This window comes from Cucurbita pepo, chromosome 17, assembly GCF_057944985.1.
Source record: "Cucurbita pepo subsp. pepo isolate OVF chromosome 17, ASM5794498v1, whole genome shotgun sequence".
Lineage (NCBI taxonomy): Eukaryota > Viridiplantae > Streptophyta > Magnoliopsida > Cucurbitales > Cucurbitaceae > Cucurbita > Cucurbita pepo.
In genome coordinates, this window is record NC_141814.1 from 12398106 (window position 1) to 12420789 (window position 22684).

The 22684-nt window shown below is 37.9% G+C and overlaps 4 protein-coding genes across 8 annotated transcripts; all 4 read right to left on the reverse strand.

Moving 5' to 3' along the window:
- Positions 1 to 418: 418 nt before the first annotated feature.
- On the reverse strand, positions 419 to 2203 carry LOC111778192 (auxin-induced protein AUX28). The gene is made up of 5 exons (XM_023657880.2): positions 1774 to 2203; positions 1499 to 1677; positions 1145 to 1280; positions 999 to 1060; positions 419 to 804 (listed from the first exon to the last, which is right to left on the reverse strand). The coding sequence occupies exons 1-5, from the start codon at positions 2052 to 2054 to the stop codon at positions 767 to 769; spliced, it is 696 nt and encodes a 231-aa protein (XP_023513648.2). The 5' UTR covers positions 2055 to 2203; the 3' UTR covers positions 419 to 766.
- Positions 2204 to 8594: 6391 nt separating this feature from the next.
- On the reverse strand, positions 8595 to 10149 carry LOC111778090 (auxin-induced protein 22D). The gene is made up of 4 exons (XM_023657734.2): positions 9675 to 10149; positions 9382 to 9587; positions 9209 to 9308; positions 8595 to 9117 (listed from the first exon to the last, which is right to left on the reverse strand). The coding sequence occupies exons 1-4, from the start codon at positions 9872 to 9874 to the stop codon at positions 9045 to 9047; spliced, it is 579 nt and encodes a 192-aa protein (XP_023513502.2). The 5' UTR covers positions 9875 to 10149; the 3' UTR covers positions 8595 to 9044.
- Positions 10150 to 10453: 304 nt separating this feature from the next.
- Positions 10454 to 13999, reverse strand: LOC111778872 (transcription factor UNE12-like). 2 transcript variants are annotated; one of them, XM_087119187.1, is made up of 5 exons: positions 13458 to 13999; positions 13197 to 13312; positions 12088 to 12153; positions 11698 to 11775; positions 10454 to 11171 (listed from the first exon to the last, which is right to left on the reverse strand). In XM_087119187.1, the coding sequence occupies exons 2-5, from the start codon at positions 13284 to 13286 to the stop codon at positions 10953 to 10955; spliced, it is 453 nt and encodes a 150-aa protein (XP_086975313.1). In that variant the 5' UTR covers positions 13287 to 13312; positions 13458 to 13999; the 3' UTR covers positions 10454 to 10952. The 2 variants fall into 2 exon arrangements, with proteins under 2 accessions (XP_086975313.1, XP_086975314.1); XM_087119188.1 differs by lacking the exon at positions 12088 to 12153.
- Positions 14000 to 14095: 96 nt separating this feature from the next.
- Positions 14096 to 21451, reverse strand: LOC111778871 (light-inducible protein CPRF2). Of its 4 annotated transcripts, none has more exons than XM_023658870.2 (7): positions 20411 to 21439; positions 20148 to 20244; positions 19140 to 19350; positions 18383 to 18458; positions 18170 to 18295; positions 14573 to 14971; positions 14096 to 14324 (listed from the first exon to the last, which is right to left on the reverse strand). In XM_023658870.2, the coding sequence occupies exons 1-6, from the start codon at positions 20855 to 20857 to the stop codon at positions 14594 to 14596; spliced, it is 1335 nt and encodes a 444-aa protein (XP_023514638.2). In that variant the 5' UTR covers positions 20858 to 21439; the 3' UTR covers positions 14096 to 14324; positions 14573 to 14593. The 4 variants fall into 4 exon arrangements, 3 of the variants coding, with proteins under 3 accessions (XP_023514638.2, XP_023514637.2, XP_023514636.2); XM_023658869.2 differs by having other exon boundaries at positions 14096 to 14332; positions 20411 to 21438; XR_015413423.1 differs by lacking the exon at positions 14096 to 14324 and adding an exon at positions 15715 to 15826 and having other exon boundaries at positions 14838 to 14971; positions 20411 to 21451.
- Between the last annotated feature and the right edge of the window lie 1233 nt (positions 21452 to 22684).

The following is a 22684-nucleotide window of genomic DNA, read 5'->3' on the forward strand; positions in this document are numbered from 1 at the left end:
ACCTTTTCTCTTAGTTTCAATCCAAATTAAAGGCGAAAAAACACACACACATGCAAAGACACTCGAAAGACAGGCACACGAGATGCATAATTAACCTATCACGAGCACACAATGTCACAATCCCCATGTGGATGATCGACAAAGAGAGACATCAAAAGTATGATTAATACCCAAAATTTATTAAAAGCTAAGCCAAAGGCATTGCATTTGAGTATATAACATAAACATGAATGGGTCATCCACATAAATGCCCTCCTTCAACATCCACATGATCTTGTTCCCTTCACTCATATGGAAATTGGAACATTTCCATTTAATTATTGGCCTCCCCTCTCCTATTCTCTATCAAAATTTCTTCATATAAAATATAAAAATAACAAGAAATTAATATCAAGAATCAATCATTCAAAAATTAAAGTAGAAGCAAGCATACAAAGGAGTTTATTATTTAAACCCAAATCCAGCAATAATACTTAAAACAAAGGTTGTTAGACAAATCAAGCCAAGTTTTTCAACTCAAAAACAAATAAGTTTGTATCACAATATTAAAACTACCACTTAAAAAGGGTTTCACTTCTTGGTATACAACCATATTACAACTTAATCATACACATGAAACACCCGAACCATCAAACCAACCTGCGTTCGTTCCTCGAATCTTTTATCCCAATCTCAACTTTTACTAGATCATCGATGCTTCGATAATTAAAATAAGTTGAGACGAGATCGAATCGAGAGAAGCTGCAGCCTTTGGTTTTCTCTTGCTTTAGCTTCTGTTCTTGCATTTCTCCATGGCCCTTGGTGCTGTCAAGAACAAGAGGAGAGGATTTAATGCCTAGTTTATGAAAATCATTCCATTTCGTACGTTTTTTTGGTCGATGATTCCCGTTAGAGAATTATTTTTAATGTCATGTAAAGTTTTAGGGCAAGGTCGAGTGACATGAACTTTGTTTTAGGGTTAAAATGATTGATTTGAAAATTAAAAAAAATACACGTACCAAGTCCAATGGCCTCCTTTCCTTTCATGATGCGGAGACGTTTGCAAGATTCAACAAACATCCTATGTATGTAAAAAATAAACGAATCAAAACAAAGTTTAGAAGATTTATTTGATGAAATAATAGCTCAAATGATTAAAACGTACTCCCATGGAACATCTCCGACTAGCATCCAGTCGCCATCTTTGTCTTCATAAGTTGGAACATAATCTGAGTCATTCAGAAGATCTATTAACTTGCTCTCGTTCATGAAGTCCTTCATTTCTTGAGATCCACAGTTACCTCAAATAATACAAATAAAAGCAAAATGAAAACAAAACCCGAGTTTAAAACTAAAAACCCACCAAAGAAATGAAGAAATAGGTTAAATTACGAGTAACGGTTACAATTTCGTAGCTAAAATCTAATCATAGAATTCAAATTTTCTCGAGTTCGTAATTTAAACAAAAATTTAAAATTTTAGACGAATTTAAGAATTAAAATTCTTAAGAAAAGCTTACCAATGGTGGTGAAGGAGCCAAACATGGTGGCTAGACCATCAGAGAGTTGCTTGTAGCTCTTGTACATCTTCAAGTCCACTTTACGCAGATATGGCGCGCCATCCATACTCACCTTCACGAACGCCAACATGTTGTTCTTTCGGAACGATCGAACCGGTGGCCATCCCACCACCTGTGCCCTTCGTATCCAAAACGAACAACAAACTAATTATCTAACAACTATACAACTCTAACTCAGTTGTGACAGTCACATTGAATAATTTTCAAAAGTTTACTTAGTCGGAGGTTTGGCCGGATCCGTTGCAAGGACAGTCTTGTCTTTGTTACCAGGGTTGGGATCGACGGCTACGTCACTCCCGGCGACTTCTTTCGAAGAAAGGTTAAGCTTGAGATCAACCTTGGAAATGGTGTCACTGCTGACAGTTTCAGCAAAACCTCGTTTCCGAGCTCCGACATCTCCCGATTCGCCTCCGCCTCCGCCTCCGCCTCCACCGCTATTTCCCGGTAGACCGAGCCGGAGCTCGGTCTCTTCAAATCCCATATTCTTCTTCTCCATGAATTCTGTTTGATTTTGTGTAATGCTATTTGTTTTGGGTTATATAATATTATGAGTATGTGGTTATAATAATGGGAACAGAATGAAAATAACCCGCCGGTGAGGATGGGAGCTGTGGGCTAAAGCTACATGGCGGTGAGGCGGGTTATTTATTTTATGTATTTATTTTATTTATTTATTTTATTATCACCAATGGATGGGGTTTTGGGGTGAGAGATTTGTGAGACGGTGACATGTGGAGGGTGATGTGAGGTGGAGCATCCAAGTTTTGTGGGGATAAATGACGAGTGGGTGACGTTAGCATTCCATTATAAAAGTAAGCATTCCACCGTCTTCTCTGCCTTTCTCTTGGGTTTGACGGCTCCTTTTTCTCATCCAAAGATTATATTCATTAGATATTGTTTTAAAATTTTCTTTTTTCTTTTTTTTTTTTTAGTGAAATATGTCGTATCAATCGAATTATACTCAAGTTGACAAATTTACCCTTTTCGTCTCCTATGCTGGATTGTCGAGACTTTCATTTCCTATATATCTATCGTACACTAAGATTAAATTATACGTTTAGTCTTAACGACTCATACCCAGGATTTAGAATCTGGAATCGACACCTAATGGCTCTGACATACCCCTGCGACATGTTATCTACTCCTTGCTTCTCAACAGTGAAAGCTACCCCCACAGAGCGTTTTTTACCTAAAAGATAAATGGATTGATGAGTGACCCTTTTGCTGAAATGAATCAAAGTCGAGACTTTCATTTCCTATATACCTATCGTACACTAAGATTAAATTATACGTTTAGTCTTAACGACTCATACCCAGGATTCAGAATCTGGAATCGACACCTGATGGCTCCGACATACCCCTGTGACATGTTATCTACTCCTTGCTTCTCAACAGTGAAAGCTATCCCCACAGAGCGTTTTTTACCTAAAAGATAAATGGATTGATGAGTGACCCTTTTGCTGAAATGAATCAAAGTCGATAAATTTGAATGAATAGTATTTGTTGTCCACACCCACTAAAGTGGGTTGGAAAATAAAACATGGAATATGGAGATGTTGGGGTGTGCCCTATATGAGTAGCAAAGTGCTTTATGTTGCCTTCAAAAAGATGGGAAAAGAATAAAAACCAAGTCTTTAAAAATGGGTACCAACAACACTCGAAACTATTTGTTGAAAAAAAACAAACAAAAGAAAAGCAAGTTCTTGCAATTATATATTACCAAAGTGTTTGATGTATCAAAAGCATAGCAATATAGGAAGAGCATGCGCACAAGATTGAGAGATTTTAGTGCAATTTGGTTGAGATGTTGTTCCCAAAATTGCATGCCCACGTTCACCATGGTGGCCACATTATCAAATTGCATCCAAGACTTCCTTAATGCCCCACTTCGTAAAAGATTACTATATATATATACGTGTTTGGATGGTGAGAAAGTGAAGGAAAATGAGTGAGAAAATTTCTTATGATCATCATCATAATTGTTGAATGAATGATTTGATGAAATCAATGTATTGGAAAGAAAAGGGTTTGCGACTGTTTGTTGCCCATGCTTGTTAAGTGGTGAAGAAAGTTTAGGGTGATGATTATGGTATTGATTTGTTGAGGCTGATCGGGAATGTTATATGTAATTAACCGTTCAAGTCTACCGCTAGTAAGTATTGTCTGGTTTAGTAGAGAGAGGTTTCTATACCTTTATAAAGAATGAGTCGTTCTCCTCTCTAATCGATGTGGGTTTTCATAATCCACCCCTGTTAGGGATTCAGCATCCTCGTTCGTACTCGTTCTTCTCTCTCATCAATGTGGGATCTCACAATCTACCTCATTCGAGGCCTAACGTCCTCGCAAGGTATCCACCCCTCTTTGTAGCAGACTAAGCCCACCGCTAGTAGATATTGTTCGCTTTGGTCCGTTACGTATCGTTGTCAGCTTCACAGTTTTCAAAACGTGTCTGCTAGGGAGAGGTTTTCACACCCTTATAAAGAATGTTTCGTTCCCCTCTCCAATAGATGTGAGATTTCACAATCTATCCCCTTCAAGGCCTAGCATCGTCGCTGACACTCGTTCCCCTCTCCAATTGATGTGGGATCTCACAATCCACCCTACACACCGCTCGGTGTCCACTCCCTTTCATAACAATCCAAACCTATTGCTAGCAGATATTGTCCGCTTTGATCTGTTACGTATCATCGTGAACCTCACAATTTTGAAAACGCGTTTGCTAGGGAGAGGTTTCCACACCCTTATAAAGAATGTTTCGTTCCCCTTTCCAACCGATGTGAGATTTCACAATCTACCCCCTTCGAGGCCTAGCATCCTCGCTGACACTCGTTCCCCTCTCCAATCGATGTGGGATCTCACAATCCACCCTACACACCACCCGGTGTCCACTCCCTTTCATAACAATCCAAACCCATCTCTAGCAGATATTGTCCGCTTTGATCCGTTACGTATCGTCGTCAACCTCACAGTTTTTTAAAACGCATATGCTAGGGAGAGGTTTCCACACCCTCATAAAAAAATGTTTCGTTCCCCTCTCCAATTGATGCGGGATCTCACAAAAGCTATTAAAATGGTGAGCTCTAACCTATACAAACATCCTTCATTTTTCAATTAATTTTGCATCTTATAAACCTCAAAAACTTTCAATGACATGTCTAATTGATCTCTAATCTTCTAACACCCGAGTAAAAGAGAGATACATGAATGAATCAGGACCATATTCGAACGAGAGTGAACCGAAGGATAAGATAGAAAAGAAATTGAAAGTTTCTACCTACACCGATAATTAACATCGATTCACTTGTACAAACAACTTAAAATTTTAGGTTAAATCGATGGTTTTCTCGTAACATATACGAAATTGAAACTAAGACGAGATTCGATAATCGAACCGTAAAAAAGAATTGTGTAGTTGGTGGGGGAATAGGAGCCCACATGGAGGGGGTGAAGGGCAAGTCATGTGCATAGATTCATTAGGTTTGAAAGGGAAAAGGGTGGAACCCACTTAATTTGGACATGTGAAGTTGTAGGGTTTGTGTCACCCAATACTCAAACCCTAACCCATGTGCAGCGGTGCAGGGCATCCCACTCACTCACCCCTCTTCCTACTTCTTTCCTTTTCTTCTATCAACTTCAAATTATTAGTATTATGCTCTACCTACTTTTACATCAAATCAACAACAAATTACAACAAAAAGAAAACGAAGCTCGGCCTTAAATTACGTTCCTCTCGAGTCTTTACAGTGATCTCGATCATATACTGATGAAGAAAGTGTTTTGAATCATGGGTTTGTGAGATCCCACATCGGTTAGAGAGGAGAACGAATCATTCCTTATAAGGGCGTACAAAACATCTCCCTAGTAGACGTAGTTTAAAATCGTGAGGCTGATGACGATATGTAACGAGCTAAAACGGATAATAGCTGCTAGCGGTGGACTTAGGCTGTTATTGGGTTAGTATTTGAAATCATAAGTGAAATGAAACCAGTTAGGAATGGTACGTGTTTTAAATTTTAGGGTTTGATAGTAGTTTGACACGATAAGAACTCGTACGAGTTAAATACTCGAGCAAACGTGCGAAGGGAGTAGGTTTCGGCCCTAGGATTGTTAAAAATATAGTAGTGTTGCCCTTTGTGTAAGATATATAGCATAATAAACAAGTTTTTAGGGCATTGTTCATATTGGTGTAAGATTAAGTTAAAGAACATGTGAAAACCATTAAACCCGATCAGGTATAATTAGGGGTGTTTAAAAAACTTGATAACCCGAAAAGGAACGTTTTGTTCCTCTCTCTAACCGATGTGGGATCTCACAAACGTGAGTTTCTAAAAAACCTCATATCAATCGAGATAGAGTCCGCCACTTATATACCCACCTTCGAGGCTTCTACTCTAGAGACCTCGAACAAATTACACCATTTGTTCGGCACCTGAGTCATTAGAACTATACCTTTGAGTCTCATAATTTTTTTTTGACACGTTCTATTGACATTAACTAAGTTAAGATAAGGGTATGTCTCTGACACCGTGATGAAAATAACGGATCTCCATATTAGTATGATATTGTCCACCCATAACTTTTCATGACTTTACTTTCTGTTTCTGTAAAAGGTCTCATACTAATGAATACAGTAACAAATAAAAAAAAAAACATCAGTTCGTTTCCACACGAGATCCTTCATGAATACAGTAATAAATCAGGTTTGGTTGAACGTATAGTTCAAATCCGAAAGGACTAAATTGAAAATAAGCTCGAACTATAGGGACTAAATAGCAAACTTTTAAATAAAAATGGTGCTAAATTATAAAATTAAAGGAAAAAATGTATTATATGTAAATAAATGGTGAAAGAGATGGATCAAAAGAAAGGTGGGGGAAGAGCAATTGGTCATATGGGCCGGCCAATGTCTACAAGTCCAAAGACACACGTGTGGGACATTGGCCCATAAGTCAAAGTCCACACGTGTGGCCCAACAATTGGTGGAATCTTTCAATTTATTGCATTAATTACCCTTTTAATTAATTTTCTTATTTAAAAAAAATGGAAAATTTGTGGAGCCCTCGCACGGGTGAACCCTAAACCCTAAACGCTAACCCAAATCCTTCCACATGTTTCGTAACACACTTAACCATGATGTTGTTATGATTGAGCCACCGAAAAACAAGCTGCACCTTATTGATATAGATAGTAAATTTCATTTTTTTTAAGTCGTTCTTAGTCATCTTATCTTCAGATACGAGAGAATTAATGATGGCATGTTAATTAGCTTTACGAACACGTCAACTGATAGCTTAGTTCATCCCTCTTTGAATACAATAATTAGGCGAAGATTCAATGCACCAATACATAAACACACACACAGTAGTTTTCTTGTAGCATTCATTCTACCAACACACATACTTAAACTTTATGGGTCATGTTCGTCTCACAAATACATCGTATATGAACACCAACTCGGTCGACTAAACATCAAATCAAAGTTAGCAACAATTAATCATTCAACCATCTTCGTCCCTTCATTCAAAACTCATCTGTAGTTCTTCATCTTAAACATTGAGTTACGCCACTGTTTGACAGAGTGATAATATGACAATAAAAGTGATAACGATATTCGGTTGCTTCCACGATCGATCTTAAAGCTTAAACACGAGTGGACCAACCATTGTCTGAAGGATGAGTTGTGACATTTTCTTCTTTCTCTATCTTCTAATTCTTATCCTCTCTCTCTCTTCAAGAGCTGTCTTTGTTTTGGTGCATACCCTTCCTCGTGGACTTGTCACAACCCTAATCTCTTTGGATGCCCTACACCTTTGTTTGTGGGGTATTGGGTTCTATTTTGTAGGGTTGTTTCGTTTTGACATTTAGCGGTAAAGTTGCGACACTCAGATAAAGATGGGTATATGAATAAGAACGATCCTGAGAATAGAACGGTTAAGAAATGCTTAAAGGAATTGAAAGTTACTATTTATATCAATAACGTGTACCTATTTTCTGAAAAGAAAGTAGGTGACCGACAAAGTTAAGTTCTTTCTATTTGATTTAAACCTAGTACAACTCATGATTTGCTGTTCGAATTTAGTTTCGTGTAAATGCAAACAAGACAAGGATGAGACCACTGTCGGTGGCACTTTAACGTCTATGAGCTAACTATGACAAGTTTGGATATATGTTGAGATATGATACAAACCCTAAATGTATATATTGTCGTACATGGAAGTGACTCGAGGATAACATATCGTATAAATGACAGTCTTGTTTTTACGTAATTTGAACAAATATGATTCGAATACCACCACAAAAGAAAATCCATTCTAATTATCAACTAGCTCTAACACATGAACTCATTCAAATTAGTATTGCTTATGGTACTTTTTCGTTGATGTTATATTATCCAATTGAGTTTTGCTCGTAGGATTGATATTGAATGTCGGTGGGCACGTGCGACGTCGATGCATATCATGTAGAGATAGATAGGGTAAATACTATTAGTTACAGAAGTGTGAGAGTTAAATAGCCAGAGAACAAATTAGGGACGTTCAAGTGACTCGAGGATTGGATCCATCTGGACTACTCAACCCAAACTGTAGAGGACTTGATGATTCGACCAACCTGAACTACTCAACCCAAACCATAAAAATTGGGTTGGGTTGGGTTAAATTTTCTTCGGTTTGGGTTGAGTTGAATTTTTTGAAAAATTGAACATTCGGGTCGATTTACGAGTTGACACTCTTTTGGTCGGATTAGCCTAACAAACTCGAAAATAGGATTACAATCCAACCCTGTTTTTAAGATTATTATGAAGATTAAAAATATTTGAAGTTTGTAACCGTAACCCAACCCAACCGTGTGATCCGTATTCCGATTCCTCAAATCACCAACTCAATCAGGCTGAAATTTTTAGGTTTGTCCAACAAAATTTTTCAACCCAATTCAATCCAACCGGTGTACACCCCAAAGACAAATGAGACCAAAAAAATCTTGCCGGCAAATATTTACGGTTTCATATTAAGTTTCTAGATAGAAAGAGAAATCCCGATAAAATAAAACCACTCGATCTTATTTGTCTAAACAAACTCAAAGAAATTTGAGTTTGTTTGAACGGATCCAATATCATATGACATCGTTAACCTACAAATCAATCCAAAGAATTTCACAAACATAACGAGTTACAATAGTTCGAACACAAATACAAAGACTTTCACACACCATTCTTTGACACGATACATCAAAAACTGCTAAATTCAAACGTTTAAGTGTATAGATCAGAGTATAAAAAGTAATCAACTTCCAAAATCCTCGAACCCAAAATAGATTTTGGACGTATGATCGAGTAAAGTGTGTCAAATGTATATGGGATAATGGATAACCCTCTATACAATTTGAATCTAAATTCTTTTTGCAATGAAAAGATCTAAAAAAACAAAATACAATCTCTTTGTTCTTTACATTCTTCTCTTGTTAGCTGTCAAGTTGCTTCAATGGAAGTTTATAAACGTCCAAGCCCTTTGGCTTCCGATCCTTTCATGATTCTCAGCCTTTTGCAAGAACAGATGAACATTCTGCACGTTCCAAGGATTTCAATTTTTGATCAGAAAGGTTCTTTATTGCTTAGTTCTGAGAAATCTATAAAAGAAAGAAGATCGAACTTACTCCCATGGGACATCGCCTACGAGCATCCAATCGCTATCTTTATCTTCGTATGTTGGAACGTAATCGGATCCATTGAAACCTTCCTTCTCAGAATAACAGCCTGATATTGAACCGATCATTAGACTAACTAATTCAAAAGTTTAAGCTCATAGATCATTAGTAATTTCTCTTACCAAGATTGAAGTTGAACATGTTCTCCAAGGCTTTTACGAGCTCCACGTAGCTTTTGTAAATGGTTAGATCGATCTTCCTCAAGTATGGAGCTCCATCCATACTCACTTTCACGTACCCTCCGTTGCAACTTTCCGCCTCGCTTTTCTTTCCAGCCAAACAATTCTTTCGATACGATCGAACCGGTGGCCATCCAACAATTTGCGCTCTATAAAAGGCAATTTGAAGACTTAGACAAGTTTTTATCATGCCACAGTTGCTTATATGGTTAGTGTATCCAAGATCTAGGACTTACTTGGAGGGAGGAGGTTGCGAGCTCTGATCGGAGCCATTCTCGGCATCTGAGACACGGCTGTCATTTTCCTTATCAATCTCTGAAAAGGGTCTCTTGTTAGGCTGCGATCCGCAGCGGCGGTCGGGCTGGTCGGAGCCAGGGAGGCCAAGGCGGAGCTCGGTGGCTTGGAGGTTGAGATCTCGGTCATCAGAAACAGCCATTAGGATTGGAAATTGAAGTGTTTGAAGATTAGAGGGAAATTGAAGTGCAAAGAATTATGAAGAAAGTTTCTATTTTTGGAGTTGAAATGAAAGTTTGCAATGGAAAGAGAATATATAGAATGGGAGGGGGATAATTGTTAAAGCCGCACGGTATGGTCTGCATGAACTCTACCAAACAAATTTCGACACGTGTCTCACCTTTTTGTATTTATTATTTACATAAATTTAAAACCAACAAATAAATAAATAAATAAATAAAAGTGGATTTTATATTACCTACCACTAAAAATATATTATGTTATAAATTCAGAAGGATTAGGATAAATATTTTTCTAAATATATTTCATGGGTAAACTATTTTTATAACTACTATCCATTTTCTTTTAATATAATACATTTAAATTATACATAAATGGGTATTATTTTTGTAATATTTAAATAATATATGAATTAACTCAATATTATTTATAGTTTCTAAACTAAAAAAAATAATATATGAAGATTTTATTATAATTTACATATCATTTAGATGGTTTAATTCTATCTCGATTTTTTATATTTATATTACGCGTCTTAATATTATTTATCATTTTTTATATATATATTAAATTAAATTAAATAAGGAAGAAATACAAAGAGGATGACACGTGAGCACCGATCCAACGAGATGGCGGTGACACGTGTGGAAGGCATCTCGTGTGCGTGAAGCGACAGATATGAATGTTCCCCAAAAGAAGGACACGCTGGAAACTGTGGTTCCACGTGGAGGGGACAAGACTCGGACAATGACAGCCAATAAAGACATTGGACCAGAATCCGACGGTCAGGATTGAGTTTTCTCGGATACTCCAATCCAGGGCCGTCCGTTCGAGTTAAAAGCATTAAAAAAACAGCCCCATGTGATGAGAGGGCCCCACGTAGACTAATTGGACAAAATGGAACATCGTGGGTCCTACTCACGTGGGACCCGTTTTTTTTTTTTTTTTTTTTTTTTTTTTTTTTTTTTTTTTTTTTTTTTTTTTAATTTATTAAGATTGTTTGATTTGATTAGCATTTTGTTAGGAATGGCATGTGGTTTCTACGAAGGAGAGTTACTCTGTCTGGAGGTGTCGGGTGGCTGTGTGTGATAAATTGCTGAAGCCAACAGGATGGGCATGATGCAGAGTGCTTTTGATTCAAGGAACTGCATTGCAGCTCCCACATCCTCTTCCATAAGCTTACCAACTTGTCTCTCGGTACCGTCGTTCGATGACTTCTCCCGTTCGGGTCGATTCCTACCGCCTTCACTTCCTTCTTCCTGCAATACAAATCCCCATTTCGTTAAGATTTTGTTTTTGGCTATCAAGCACGCATAAAAGACGAGAGAAAAAAAAAACATTTTTACAAAGAGGACAATATCTACTAACGGTGAACTTGGACTGTTACAGTTGTGGAGTGTGAGATCCTACGTCAGTTGGAGAGGGAACAAAACATTCTCTATAAGAATGTGGAAACCTCTCTCTAGCAAACGCGTTTAAAAACCTCGAGGGAAAGCCCATAAGGGAAAACACAAAGAGAACAATATCTAATAATGGTGAGCATAGACTGTGAGATCCCACATCGATTGGAAAGGAGAACGAAACATTCCTTATAAGGGTGTGAAACCTCCCACATCGATTGGAAAGAAGAACGAAACATTACTTATAAAGGTACGAAACCTCTCCTTAGTAGATGTGTTTTAAAATCTTGAAGGGAAATCCAGAAGGAAAAGCATAAAAAGAACAATATCTACTAATGGTGGACTGACGGACATCCACCGACTTAGATTGTTACATCAAAAGTACCTCAAGTGATGATGGTCGGATGTCCACTCCAAGTGGTGCCACAGCACCACCTCCACTCAATCTACTCATACTCAGAACCTGCAAAGTACATAAATTCAACCATGTATATAAATACTAGGATATGAAAAGTGACTGTTACATCCAAGAAAAATGAAAGAATATACAAGGGCAATCTAAAAAAAACTCGCACAGCCACAGCCATCCATCTAAAATCTATAACGTACCTCACCTCAACTCCATAGATATCATTCATATAAAGAATGAAATACGCTTAAATAAGGAACTGGAAAGCAACCGGTTCTACAGCACATATACGTATATCGACAGCGCACATACATAGATATCAACTGCTATCAAGTTTGCTTAACCAGAAATGTAAGGTCAATTCACCTTTACTTGGAGACGTAGGAACTTTACGTAGTCCACTATTTCATCGAGCATGGCAGCTCTATCCGTCTACCCAGAAAGGGGAAGAAAATGAGTACACACTAAGATTGAGAATCCAAGAACGTTCAGAAGACATTGCATTATCTCTAGGAAATAGTAAACAGGCTACTCAAGCATCCATGAAAATCTACTATTTTAAGTGGAAGAGAGAAGACATTAGCATCAAAATGTCCCCATCCCTCTTTGAAATGGGTCCTAAATAAACCATCAAAATATAAACCACTCATTTCTCAATTACCGCTAGAAGATATTGTCCTCTTTGGCATTTCCCTTCCAAGTTTCCTCTCAGGGTTTTAAAATGTGTCTATTAGAGATATGTTTCTACACCCTTATAAATAATGCTTCGTTTCCCTCTCCAACCAATGTGGGATCTCACAATTCACCCACCTTGGGAGCCAGCGTCCTCACTAGCACACTGTTCGGTGCTTGGCTCTGATTCCATTTGTAACAGCCCAAGCCCACCGTTAGCAGATATTGTCCTCTTTGAACTTTCCTTTCTGGACTTTCCCTTAAGGTTTTAAAACGCGTCTACTAGGGAGAGGTTTCCACACCCTTATAAGAAATGTTTCGTTTTCCTCTCCAACCAAGATAAGATCTCACAATCCACCCCCTTGGGGGCCCAGCGTTCTCGTTGGCACACCATTCGGTGCCTGGCTCTAGTACCATTTGTAACAGCCCAATTCCACTACCATTCGGTGCCTGGCTCTAGTACCACTATCAAATATTGTACTATTTGGGCTTTCTCTTAAGGTTTTAAAACGCGTCTACTAGAGAGAAATTTTCACACGCTTGTAAGAAATGCTTCATTCCCCTCCCCAACCTAACGATGCATTCATGTAAAGGAAAAATTAGAGCTTGACAATTAAGATCTTAGCCATGTAGGGAAAAATCACCACAGGTTATGATCATTTAAACTTCTTGTGATCATATGTTTTTCCAGGTTAGTTATGCAAACAAGATTTTGGAAAACAACAAGAACACCAAAAGAATCTATGCTCATTTCTAAGGATTAAGTTTCAGAAGTTATAAACCAAAATGGAGAACTCTCTTACCCACTCGGCAGTGCTATGTGGATCAGTCGCCTGCCCTCGTCTGGCCCGTACCCTAGGGCGCATGGCTGGTGGCTGCGGAGTTGCACCCATAGTAGCATGCACTTGTTGGCCTTGATAAACCAGCAAAAAGATTGAAAAAGAGTCACTAAATGCAATTCAATCGCTCCCTTTCCCACAAAAAAGAACAACCACGTCAACAGATATTTAAAGAACAATAGCTTGGTCCAAGCTCAATCCTAAAGGAAAAGGGGTTCCGCCATGAAACCTTGCTCCACTTCCACTTCCACTTCCAGTCGAAGTGATGTGGCCAGCGCCGTCGCCGGAACTAAGTTGAAGGATCGTCGGAGCTTGACCTTGAGCCGCCGACGCCGCAGCAGCAACAGCTCTGGCCAAGTCCCCGTCAGTTCCAGCTAACCCTTGCTCCGCCAAACCAAAAGGGGAAATCCCAAGAATCTGCTCGAAGAAATCATCGGCCGGAGTAGCAGAATGATTGTTCGCCATGGAATTGAACTCGAGCGGGGGGAAACTGAATCGATTAATAACGGAAACGAGAAGGGGGATTTCGAATAGCATCTACATGCAAGATGTTTGTTTGGTTTCGATCTTGATGTTTTCCCCTTTCTCGCTGTGTGTGTTAAGTTGTTTCTCTGAGTTTGGTTCCCCGGAGAGCGCCGGAGAACGAAGAGAAGATGAAAAAAAAAAAAAAAAAAACTACCTTAATACAAAAGGGGCTACTTTTTCGCCATTCTTGATCGACTAAAAAATGTCATTCTACGAAAATGGTTCCTGCAATTGTGTCGTGTCATGACATTCCCAGGAAGAATGTGAAAAACTACCTTTCCATAGAGACTAGTTTTAAAACTTTGAGAGGAAGTTGGAAAGAGAAAGCGGAAGAAGTTAAAAAAAAAAACATTTGCTAGTTACATTTCTAAACTTGAATTGAAATATTTTTTATAAGGGTGTGAAAAACCTCTCATAACATACGCGTTTTAGAATTTTGAGAGCGAGCCTAGAAGGAAAAGCCCAAGAAGAATGATATCTTCTAACCGTAAGCTGAGTCGGTTACATTTTCAATTTGAAGCTTGAATTTAGCTTAGAAAATAGAAATGTTGATCAGCCTGCTTTGTTCTGGTTTCCTTCAAAGAAAGTGAAACAAAGTGAGAGATTTGTCAACTACAAAACTGATTTCTTAAAAAAAAAAAAAAAAAAAAAAAAAAAGAAAACTACTCAACCAACGAGATCCGAGTCTTAATACAGAGTAGTGGAGCATGAAATGAAAATAGAATAGAAAAGAAAAGGTAAGAAGAGTATTTTTCATATCTTACTAATCCTAGCCCACAAGCCCCAATGAAAATATAAGAGGAAATATTGCTTACAGAAACGACACATTTAATCCTTCAGTTCTTTTGGTTTGGAGCTGCATGCGACGTCTCTGCATCCCAACCTGATACGGGGCCATGCATGGCCTGCTTCTGCACAGGATCAATATCATCAATTATATGGTGCACGGAGGGCATATCAGTCATTTTGGTTGCCACATCATTCTGTGATCTTTCGCCATGTGGAATGGATGGGGGGTTAGTTGACACAGGGCCTTCCAAGTTGCGGTGATGTGGAGGGCTGTTTCCAAAGGCAGACATGTTTTGGTGGAAGAATTGGGAGTTGGATTGCATTGGCATTTGGCTACTCACAAACGGCATTTGGCTCTGAGACATGGCAACAAGCAGTGGGTTCACTCCTGTCAATCTTTTCACTGTTTCTTCAGACATTTTCACCTGAAAATATACGTACAAAGTTCAAAAAATATCCCATGCTTTCCCACAAAAGAACAGGCAGAGGCATTGCCATCAGTGAAACTATTGGAGTATTCTGTGCCATCAGTGAATGCAAATCACCACTGCTGACATTGCCACAAGAAACCATCCAACGACCGAAAACAATGAAAATGAGAGCAAGACAGAAGTGAAACTTTTAACAAAATTTCAATAACAATAAAAGATTTTTAAAAGAATATTTTTTTAGTTTTTATAACTTAGCTTGGATTTTAAAAACATGTGTAAAAACTAGGTAACAAAACAAAGAAACTCATAGGTGAAAGTAATATTTATAAAATTAATTTTTAAAAACTAAATAGTTATCAAATAGGAACTAAGTAACCAAGTCACTATCGTCCATGTGCTTGCATGTCTTTTTTTTAAAAAAAAAAAACAAGAAACAAAGCTTTCCGTTAAGGGAATGAAAAGAGACTAACGCTCAAAGATATTGAAAAAGACAACTGTCGCTGACATGAGGTTCGTATCCTAACATATTAGGCAGGCCATGTTACAAACAAAGAGCATTTCCAGCAACAAACATACAGATGTAATTGAAACTGGCAGTTCATTTAAATACAATTTTAACATCTAAATGCAATCGTAAGTAAACAAGCTACATTTGTAATTTGTAATAAGCACGGTTTTTTGTGGGGGAAGGGATGGAAGTCTTAACATTTTGTTTTTCTTTAAAAAAAAGAACTTACCATCTAATAGAAAGGAGATTACACATGTAGCCTCGTAAAAGAAGGAAGCACAAGATTTCTTCTTATCGCCATTCCTCAACTGAAGAACAATTGAGAAAGGCTTCCTTCATGACTGAGGAAAGACAGTGAATAAATAAGCAGTCTTTCATTGGCTGTTTTCCAAATAGTTCATTCATACTTGCATTTGAACTTTTTGTCTTCAATTCTGTTGTTACCTAAGAGGTTCTTTGACTTTGATTTCTGGATTTCTTCAGTGGTTCTTTAACGTTTCAACTAAGATTTCATAGTTCCTTCCTTCGATAATTCATTAGTTCTTATTTTTTATCAAGTGGTTGAAGTTATGTCTTTCGATAATGAAGTTTACTCAAATTTTAAAACGATATAAGACTGTGTATTCTTAATGCTTACCTTTTGGTTTTCTTGCTTATATACAGACAAATAATACATGAACAAACAATTTAAATAAATCCCTCTTCACCATGAAGAATTATCAACATTTTTTATTGGTCCTTAAATTTCTTGAACTCCATATAGGTGTTTGGTACTTATATTTCAAAATCTTGCCATTTAAATATTAAGATTTCTGATGGTTCGAAATAGATAGAGAAGCTTCCTTTTGTTGGCTGCCGGAAGGACAAATGGCGAATTTTGTTCTTGTTATTGGTGTGAGTGTAAAGGATCGACCGAAGATGAGGGAACAGAGACCAGTCTTTCTATTGGTCATGGCTGCTATAAACATGGAAAACCGGGTTCTGTTCCTCGGTCTTGCTTGCACGCTAAGAAACAGAGAAGACTTTTGTATTGATTCGAGGTTCCGGGAAATTGTTGTGGTGGGTAGAGAATCGAAGAGAGGGTGAGAGGAGAGAGGAAAAAAACTCATACCATCATTGTAATATTTTCTTAAAAATGTCAAAGCAATTTTTCCTTACTGTAGAGCTATGGCCTATCTCGAACCATATAGAAACAGAAATCACTTCTCTAATGATTGGACTATTGCTCCCACGAAATTTTTGACGAGTGTTTACTTTTCTCTAAAAAAGAAAAAGTATCTATTCTAGTGACCTTATTGTCCTGTCAGGAAGCATGGTTCTTTAGGGACCTTGAATTTTAAATTGTATGACTTCAAAACTTGAGAGGGGCTAAATATTTGTAGAACTTCATAAACCTCCACATATTCGATCCAATTCACCAAAAACCTCTACATATTCCCGAATGTTCTACATAGATCTTCATTTCTAACTCATCCCCCATTTTTAAGAATATTTTGCATAGACATTCATTTCTAACTTATCCCCATTGTTAGTCCAAGTCTACTAACTTCATGAAATCTTCATCAAGTGCCCGAAGTCTTCTATAACTTCAAGGACTCCCAGAAAATTTTATATCTTCTCCGAATTGGGGTTACCTATCCCAGCTATGGATTATTTCTTGAAGGGTAATCAGTCGACAACTATTGGCGTCACAAATGGTGATACATTGAGAAAGCAAGTACATCTTTAACTAAGAAGCATTAGATCGACATTTATACCATCATCAACTCAATGGTGACCAACAACAGCCACACTAACAATAGTGGTAGAAGTAAAATCATGGGCGTTTAAACTTTTAGAAAGCTTATACCGTCTTCATTAAGGAACATCAGAAAATATAAGATGATTTCTTTCTCTATATACCTTCACTCATTGAGGTACAAAACAATTGAAATATGTCAACAATATTGTTCGTAAACATAGTTCTGGTGCTTTTTTTTTTTCCTTGCAACCGTGAATATCAGGCTAGTTTAGGTATACCAAGACTATTCTTGTAGAACAGCTGATTTACCTTACTACTTTGGTTGCCAAGGTTGTTCACAAGATTCTAGATAGGTGGTCATCATTACTTCAACTTGTTCCCTTTAACGTCTTTTCCATCTGCATTGGCTGACCACAGCTAACTCATGGTTGTCGCAGTTTTGGTTTTGGCGGACTTCTAAATAGTCCAAACTATCCATAAAGGAAAACTTCAAACTAACGCATAAATGTCCAAATTTGGTTTTGGTTTTGGTTTTGCTGCACTTTAAAATTAGTTCAAGTTCTTTTTCATGAAGAAAAACAGCGGAAAAGTGCATTGGAGAGAAGTTAAAGAAAATACAGAAGTTTGTGGAGAAAGAAGAGTGGAAGAGACAGAATCTGAAGGAACGGGAGGAAAAGAGGATCATCAAGATTCGAGAACTATCAGTGTAGATGAAGAGGCATGCATCAGAAATTGACCCACTCTGCATGCGAGAGCCTAGGAGCCTCTGCTTTAGATTAGATGGTCAAAGTCCTTTATGTCTTATTCTAGGTCTTTTATGTTATTTTTCTTTTTCTTCGAAGATTTTTCATTCCTTCCGTATACCTAGGGGATAAATATATATATACACATACACACACTTATATAGATTAAAAAAAAAAAAAAAAAAAAGACACTGACTAACCTTCGCTCTTAAAGTCTCGATATCAGCTTTCAAAATTCTATTGTCAACAGCTGCATCATCGTACTTTTGATTTACATCCGTGAGACGCTTTAACAAAGTAGAGTGATCAACCCTAAGTTGACCAACCTTTAGAAAAGGAACCACATTTAGAAAAAGTTTTAATAAGAAAGAAAAATACCCGACAACATATGGAGGGTAAGCACTTTACAGTACCTGGGTCTCAAGGTCATTCAAGTGTGCTTGTTTTCTTCGTCTGGAGCGTCTTGCTGATTCTCTATTTGACAACATCCTAGGCCACCATCAATGTCAAGTGAGTAAAGCTAGGACCGGGGAACAAATTCAGTTGAAGGATTGATATTTCGCATAGGACCATCTTCCTTTCTCTAATTTATTTATTTACTGATTAGAAACCATAACTCTTTCATTAAGATATGAATACTTACTAAACAAGTAAAAGGACAGAATGGAAGATGAGATATCCTCCTAACCCAAAAAATCAATAGAGATCACAAAAACACTCTTCAAGCAGCAATAAAAGAGGATTGTTGTTTTTAAATGCAAAAGTAAATTGAAACATGCTCGACATATCTCTACTCCAAAAAATTACAGAATCATTTTGGTAAGTGATATTTTTCCAGCATATTCGTTTGGAAGAAGAAACTTCAACTTTCTTCTCTTTCACAAAGGTACAAGGCTATTATGGAGGGCATTTGACAGACGACAAGAGTTAGATCAACAAGTTCTGTACATGACGAACTTACATCATCAAGGATACAACAGCAATACCTTCTCTAAGAACTATAAGGGGTGAAAAACATAATAGAAGAGCAAAAGAGGGAAACAATAATCCGAGTGTGATCATATGTCGATGCTTGAGTCATATTCTCAATCAATACAAATGCGAACAAATGCATAACAAAGGGTTAACAATTTGACCCAAGCAAGAGCCAGAACAATAAATCAAACTTACCTCCTAGCGCGTCTTGCATCGGAAGGATGCATATTCTCACTGTTTTCAATGTCTCCTTCAAGATCATCATCATCAGACTCATCTCTGGACGATCCACTTGTTGTTTGGGCAGTTTGTAGCCCTTGTTTCTTAGGCATTGCAGGTAAGGATGGGATACCAAGTGGACTACCATTAGCGTCACTTTCTTTTGTTGAAGTGCCACGATCAGAGCCTACAGACACAATAGAGAAAAAGTAAAATTGCAGTAATAGCATACAATGCCAATGGAAAAAAGAGTTAGATCGGACGTGATACATCAAGCAAAGAGTTCTAACTAGTAAAATATAAGATTCCCTAAAATATATTGACTATTATCTTAAGAAAGTTCTTTTCCTTTTCTTTTCTTTTCTTTTTCTTTTTCTGTTTTATTTTTATAGATGCCGAACTTACATTGAGAATAGTGAAAGAATACAAAGGAGGCTTACAAAAACCACCGCCCAACAATGGGGCCAAAACAACACCTAAAGACCTAAAAAGATAAAAGAAAAAAGGACTCCAAATAATAAGAAACTGAAAGGATCATTACAAAATCCTTTAACATACCAGGAGATGCATAGAATAATCAAACTGGCATTACCAAGAGATGAACAGCATCAATATCAGACAAAGAATTATAAAACTAACGAAAAGTGTCGAGGCATTCAATAGTACCAGAGTGTTCAAAGGATTTGGCTACTAAAGAAATAACACCACCCTCGGCCAAGAACAATGTACCAACGTTCCCCACAAGAGAAAACAGAAAAACAACATTAAGAAATTTCCATACTTTTGTTAAAAAAAAAAAAAAAAAAATATTGACTTCACGTACTAGATCTTCTCATATACGAGAGGTTGTTCAATACTTCTACCCACACCAAACGGAAAATGCCCAACGAAAGCCATAGAAGCTATAACTAGATAATGACCCAATGAGCTTAACGACGAATAATGAATATAATAAAATTCGTAGACTGCTTGACCGGAAGCTACCTTGTCCCGGAGCTTGCAAGCCAAAGTGAAAACCACTCGACGTTTGCCCACGGTGTTCAGCTGGCTGGACTGGACCTTTGGGTTCCGAAGACGAGGCCTGCAATCCCGAACACAAAAATGGCTAAAACAAGTTCACTTTGAAAAGAAACCGATGAAGTTCCTCAATTTCACTTCAACACACAATTAAGAGTGCAGCATTTCAAATCCCAAATTCATCAAAGTACAGTACACCAATCAGTTTCAAAAGATAGAGAAATGATCACCCTCGAGCGAGCCACAGCAGCGCAAGCCATATCAAGCTGATTCTTCAAAAACACACGGTACCGATCAGAATCACTTCGAACCATTTTTGACGGATCCAAAGACGGAATAGGCTGAGACCGATCATGATCACAATCCGCCTTCTTGATCTCCACAATCTCATCATCTTCATCACGCTTCGAAGTCGAAGACTGAGAAGCAGGAGATGCCACATCCACAGGAGAAACCGTCACGCGATTGGAGGTAGTGGAAGGGTAACTATTCACAGGCAACGACGAAACTTCCTCGAGAAACCTCTCCAACGCCCACTCGGACGCGCTTCGGTTCATCGTCAAGGAAGGATCGGGAGATCGGAAAGGAGAATGAGATGGCGGCGAAGACGACGGCGGTGGCGGCGACGACCAGAAGGAACTATCCAAGAGGTCTTCCGATGAGAAGAAAGTGTGCATCGTCGTCGTTGATCCTCAGAGTCCGACTTGTTTCGTTTTCCTCGTTTCGTACGCGCGTTTTCAATGTGTACGACATTTAAGCGGGTTGGGGGGCATAATCCGCTGCTTTAAGGACCACCATACTCTACCAATAAAAAACTTCCACGTGTAGCATAAAAATCCTCTCTTTTTGTACGGATTATCTAGTTTCTACCTACCTTGAGGGCAAGATTTTGGTTTGGCTAGGGTTGTCTTTTATGATAGTTGGAGAACAATCCTATGAGGACAATTATCTCGGCCTCCGCTCATCGACCCGAGTTCAATATCGATACATATAAACGTCATTGCTTCTGACTATTTGCTCGCTATCGATAGTAAATTTAGTAAATAAAACATAAAAGTCAGTCTCATGATTCACTTCTCGAGCACCAAGTGACACATCAGACCAGACGTGGATGATAACGTTATTGACCAAACTTCTATACAATAGACCAACAAGTTAGACTAATTAACTTGACGGGATATTTAAAATTTTCTTACCCGAGTCAAGTTCTTACCAAATCTCGTACTAGTCTACTATAGTAGTGTCTCATCCGAGCCCACAATCTTTTTCTTCATTTCTCTCGAGCAAATATCAATTCTCAATGGCTTGCTCAAGGGTGATCATTGTAAAATTTAGTATCTATCGTGAGATCCCACAACAGTTGGAGAATGGAACGAAACATTGAGTGTGTGGAAACCTCTCTCTAGTAGATGCGTATTAAAAACTTGGGCAGTTACATTTACCCTTTTAATATACATCACTTTCATTCATATAGGTTCGACGATTTTCAATTTTCATACATTCATGCATGACTCTAGAAAACATCATACAATCATCATAAATTTCTCAACCTAGCACTAAGATGTTCTAATTGTGAGTAGACGACAACCCACCATCGAGCTCGTGGTTGTCGTCGATCTTAAGAAGTGCTAAAAGCCGAAGATCTTTGTCACTGCCCGTTGCCTTTGCACGCAGTTGCATGATCAGATGGGTGCTGGAGCTTGCATGGATAAGAATGGTTGGACGCTCGTAGGAAAAACATGTCGGGTCCCCGAGAAAGAGAAAGGGTCGACCAATTGCGTACCATGAGGATAGACCAAGTGCAAGTGAAAGCAAAATCAAGCATAAAAGATATAAAAAAAAAAAAAAAACATAGTAGCTATTCATTTGCCTATTGTAATCTAGTTTTGACCATATAGTCTGAGATATTGTAAGATCCGACATCGGTTAAAGAGGATAACGAAACATTCTTTATAAAAATGTAAAAACATCATAACAGACGTGTTTTAAAACCGTGAGGCTGATGTAGATACGTAACAGGTCTAAGCGGACAATATCTACTGGGTGGATTTGGGCTGTTACAAATGGTATTAGAGCCAGCAAGGACGCTGGGCCACCAAGGGAGTGGATTGTGAGATCTCACATAGGTTGGAGAGGAGAACGAAGCATTCTTTGTAAGGGTGTGGAACCTCTCCCTAATAGACGCATTTTAAAACTATGAGGCTGACAGTGATACGTAACAGACCCATATATTTAGATCAGTTGAACCCAAACTATATACGTACAAAACGAAGCTACCCACATATCGAAATTCCGTTCCCAAACATTACTTTTAATTTTTCTTTAATTAAAAAAAACAGCATTATTTTGCCTGTTTCTATCTGTTCTAAGTGGATGATTAACTCATTCCATACGAGTAATCGCAAGAAATCCTTCGATAACACGAACTCCTATTCTCAATGTTATCAAGACAATGTTCTTCATATGAAAAACAAACAAACCAAACAAAAACACGTTTTTTTTTT

Excerpts from the sequence above, each read along its gene's own strand:
- LOC111778192 (XM_023657880.2), bottom strand. The coding sequence starts at position 2,054 with ATGGAGAAGAAGAATATGGGATTTGAAGAGACCGAGCTCCGGCTCGGT. Across the intron at positions 1,678-1,773 it reads CCGGCCAAACCTCCGACTAA|GGCACAGGTGGTGGGATGGC; the intron begins GTAAACTTTTGA and ends TTGGATACGAAG. Across the intron at positions 1,281-1,498 it reads TGGCTCCTTCACCACCATTG|GTAACTGTGGATCTCAAGAA; the intron begins GTAAGCTTTTCT and ends GTATTATTTGAG.
- LOC111778090 (XM_023657734.2), bottom strand. The coding sequence starts at position 9,874 with ATGGCTGTTTCTGATGACCGAGATCTCAACCTCCAAGCCACCGAGCTC. Across the intron at positions 9,309-9,381 it reads CATGTTCAACTTCAATCTTG|GCTGTTATTCTGAGAAGGAA; the intron begins GTAAGAGAAATT and ends GTTCAATATCAG. Across the intron at positions 9,118-9,208 it reads GTAGGCGATGTCCCATGGGA|AATGTTCATCTGTTCTTGCA; the intron begins GTAAGTTCGATC and ends TGGAACGTGCAG.
- LOC111778872 (XM_087119187.1), bottom strand. The coding sequence starts at position 13,286 with ATGGGTGCAACTCCGCAGCCACCAGCCATGCGCCCTAGGGTACGGGCC. Across the intron at positions 12,154-13,196 it reads CACATAGCACTGCCGAGTGG|ACGGATAGAGCTGCCATGCT; the intron begins GTAAGAGAGTTC and ends CTTTCTGGGTAG. Across the intron at positions 11,172-11,697 it reads TCCGACCATCATCACTTGAG|GAAGAAGGAAGTGAAGGCGG; the intron begins GTACTTTTGATG and ends TTTGTATTGCAG.
- LOC111778871 (XM_023658870.2), bottom strand. The coding sequence starts at position 20,857 with ATGCACACTTTCTTCTCATCGGAAGACCTCTTGGATAGTTCCTTCTGG. Across the intron at positions 19,351-20,147 it reads CTTGCAAGCTCCGGGACAAG|GCTCTGATCGTGGCACTTCA; the intron begins GTAGCTTCCGGT and ends TTGTGTCTGTAG. Across the intron at positions 18,296-18,382 it reads TGAATGACCTTGAGACCCAG|GTTGGTCAACTTAGGGTTGA; the intron begins GTACTGTAAAGT and ends CCTTTTCTAAAG.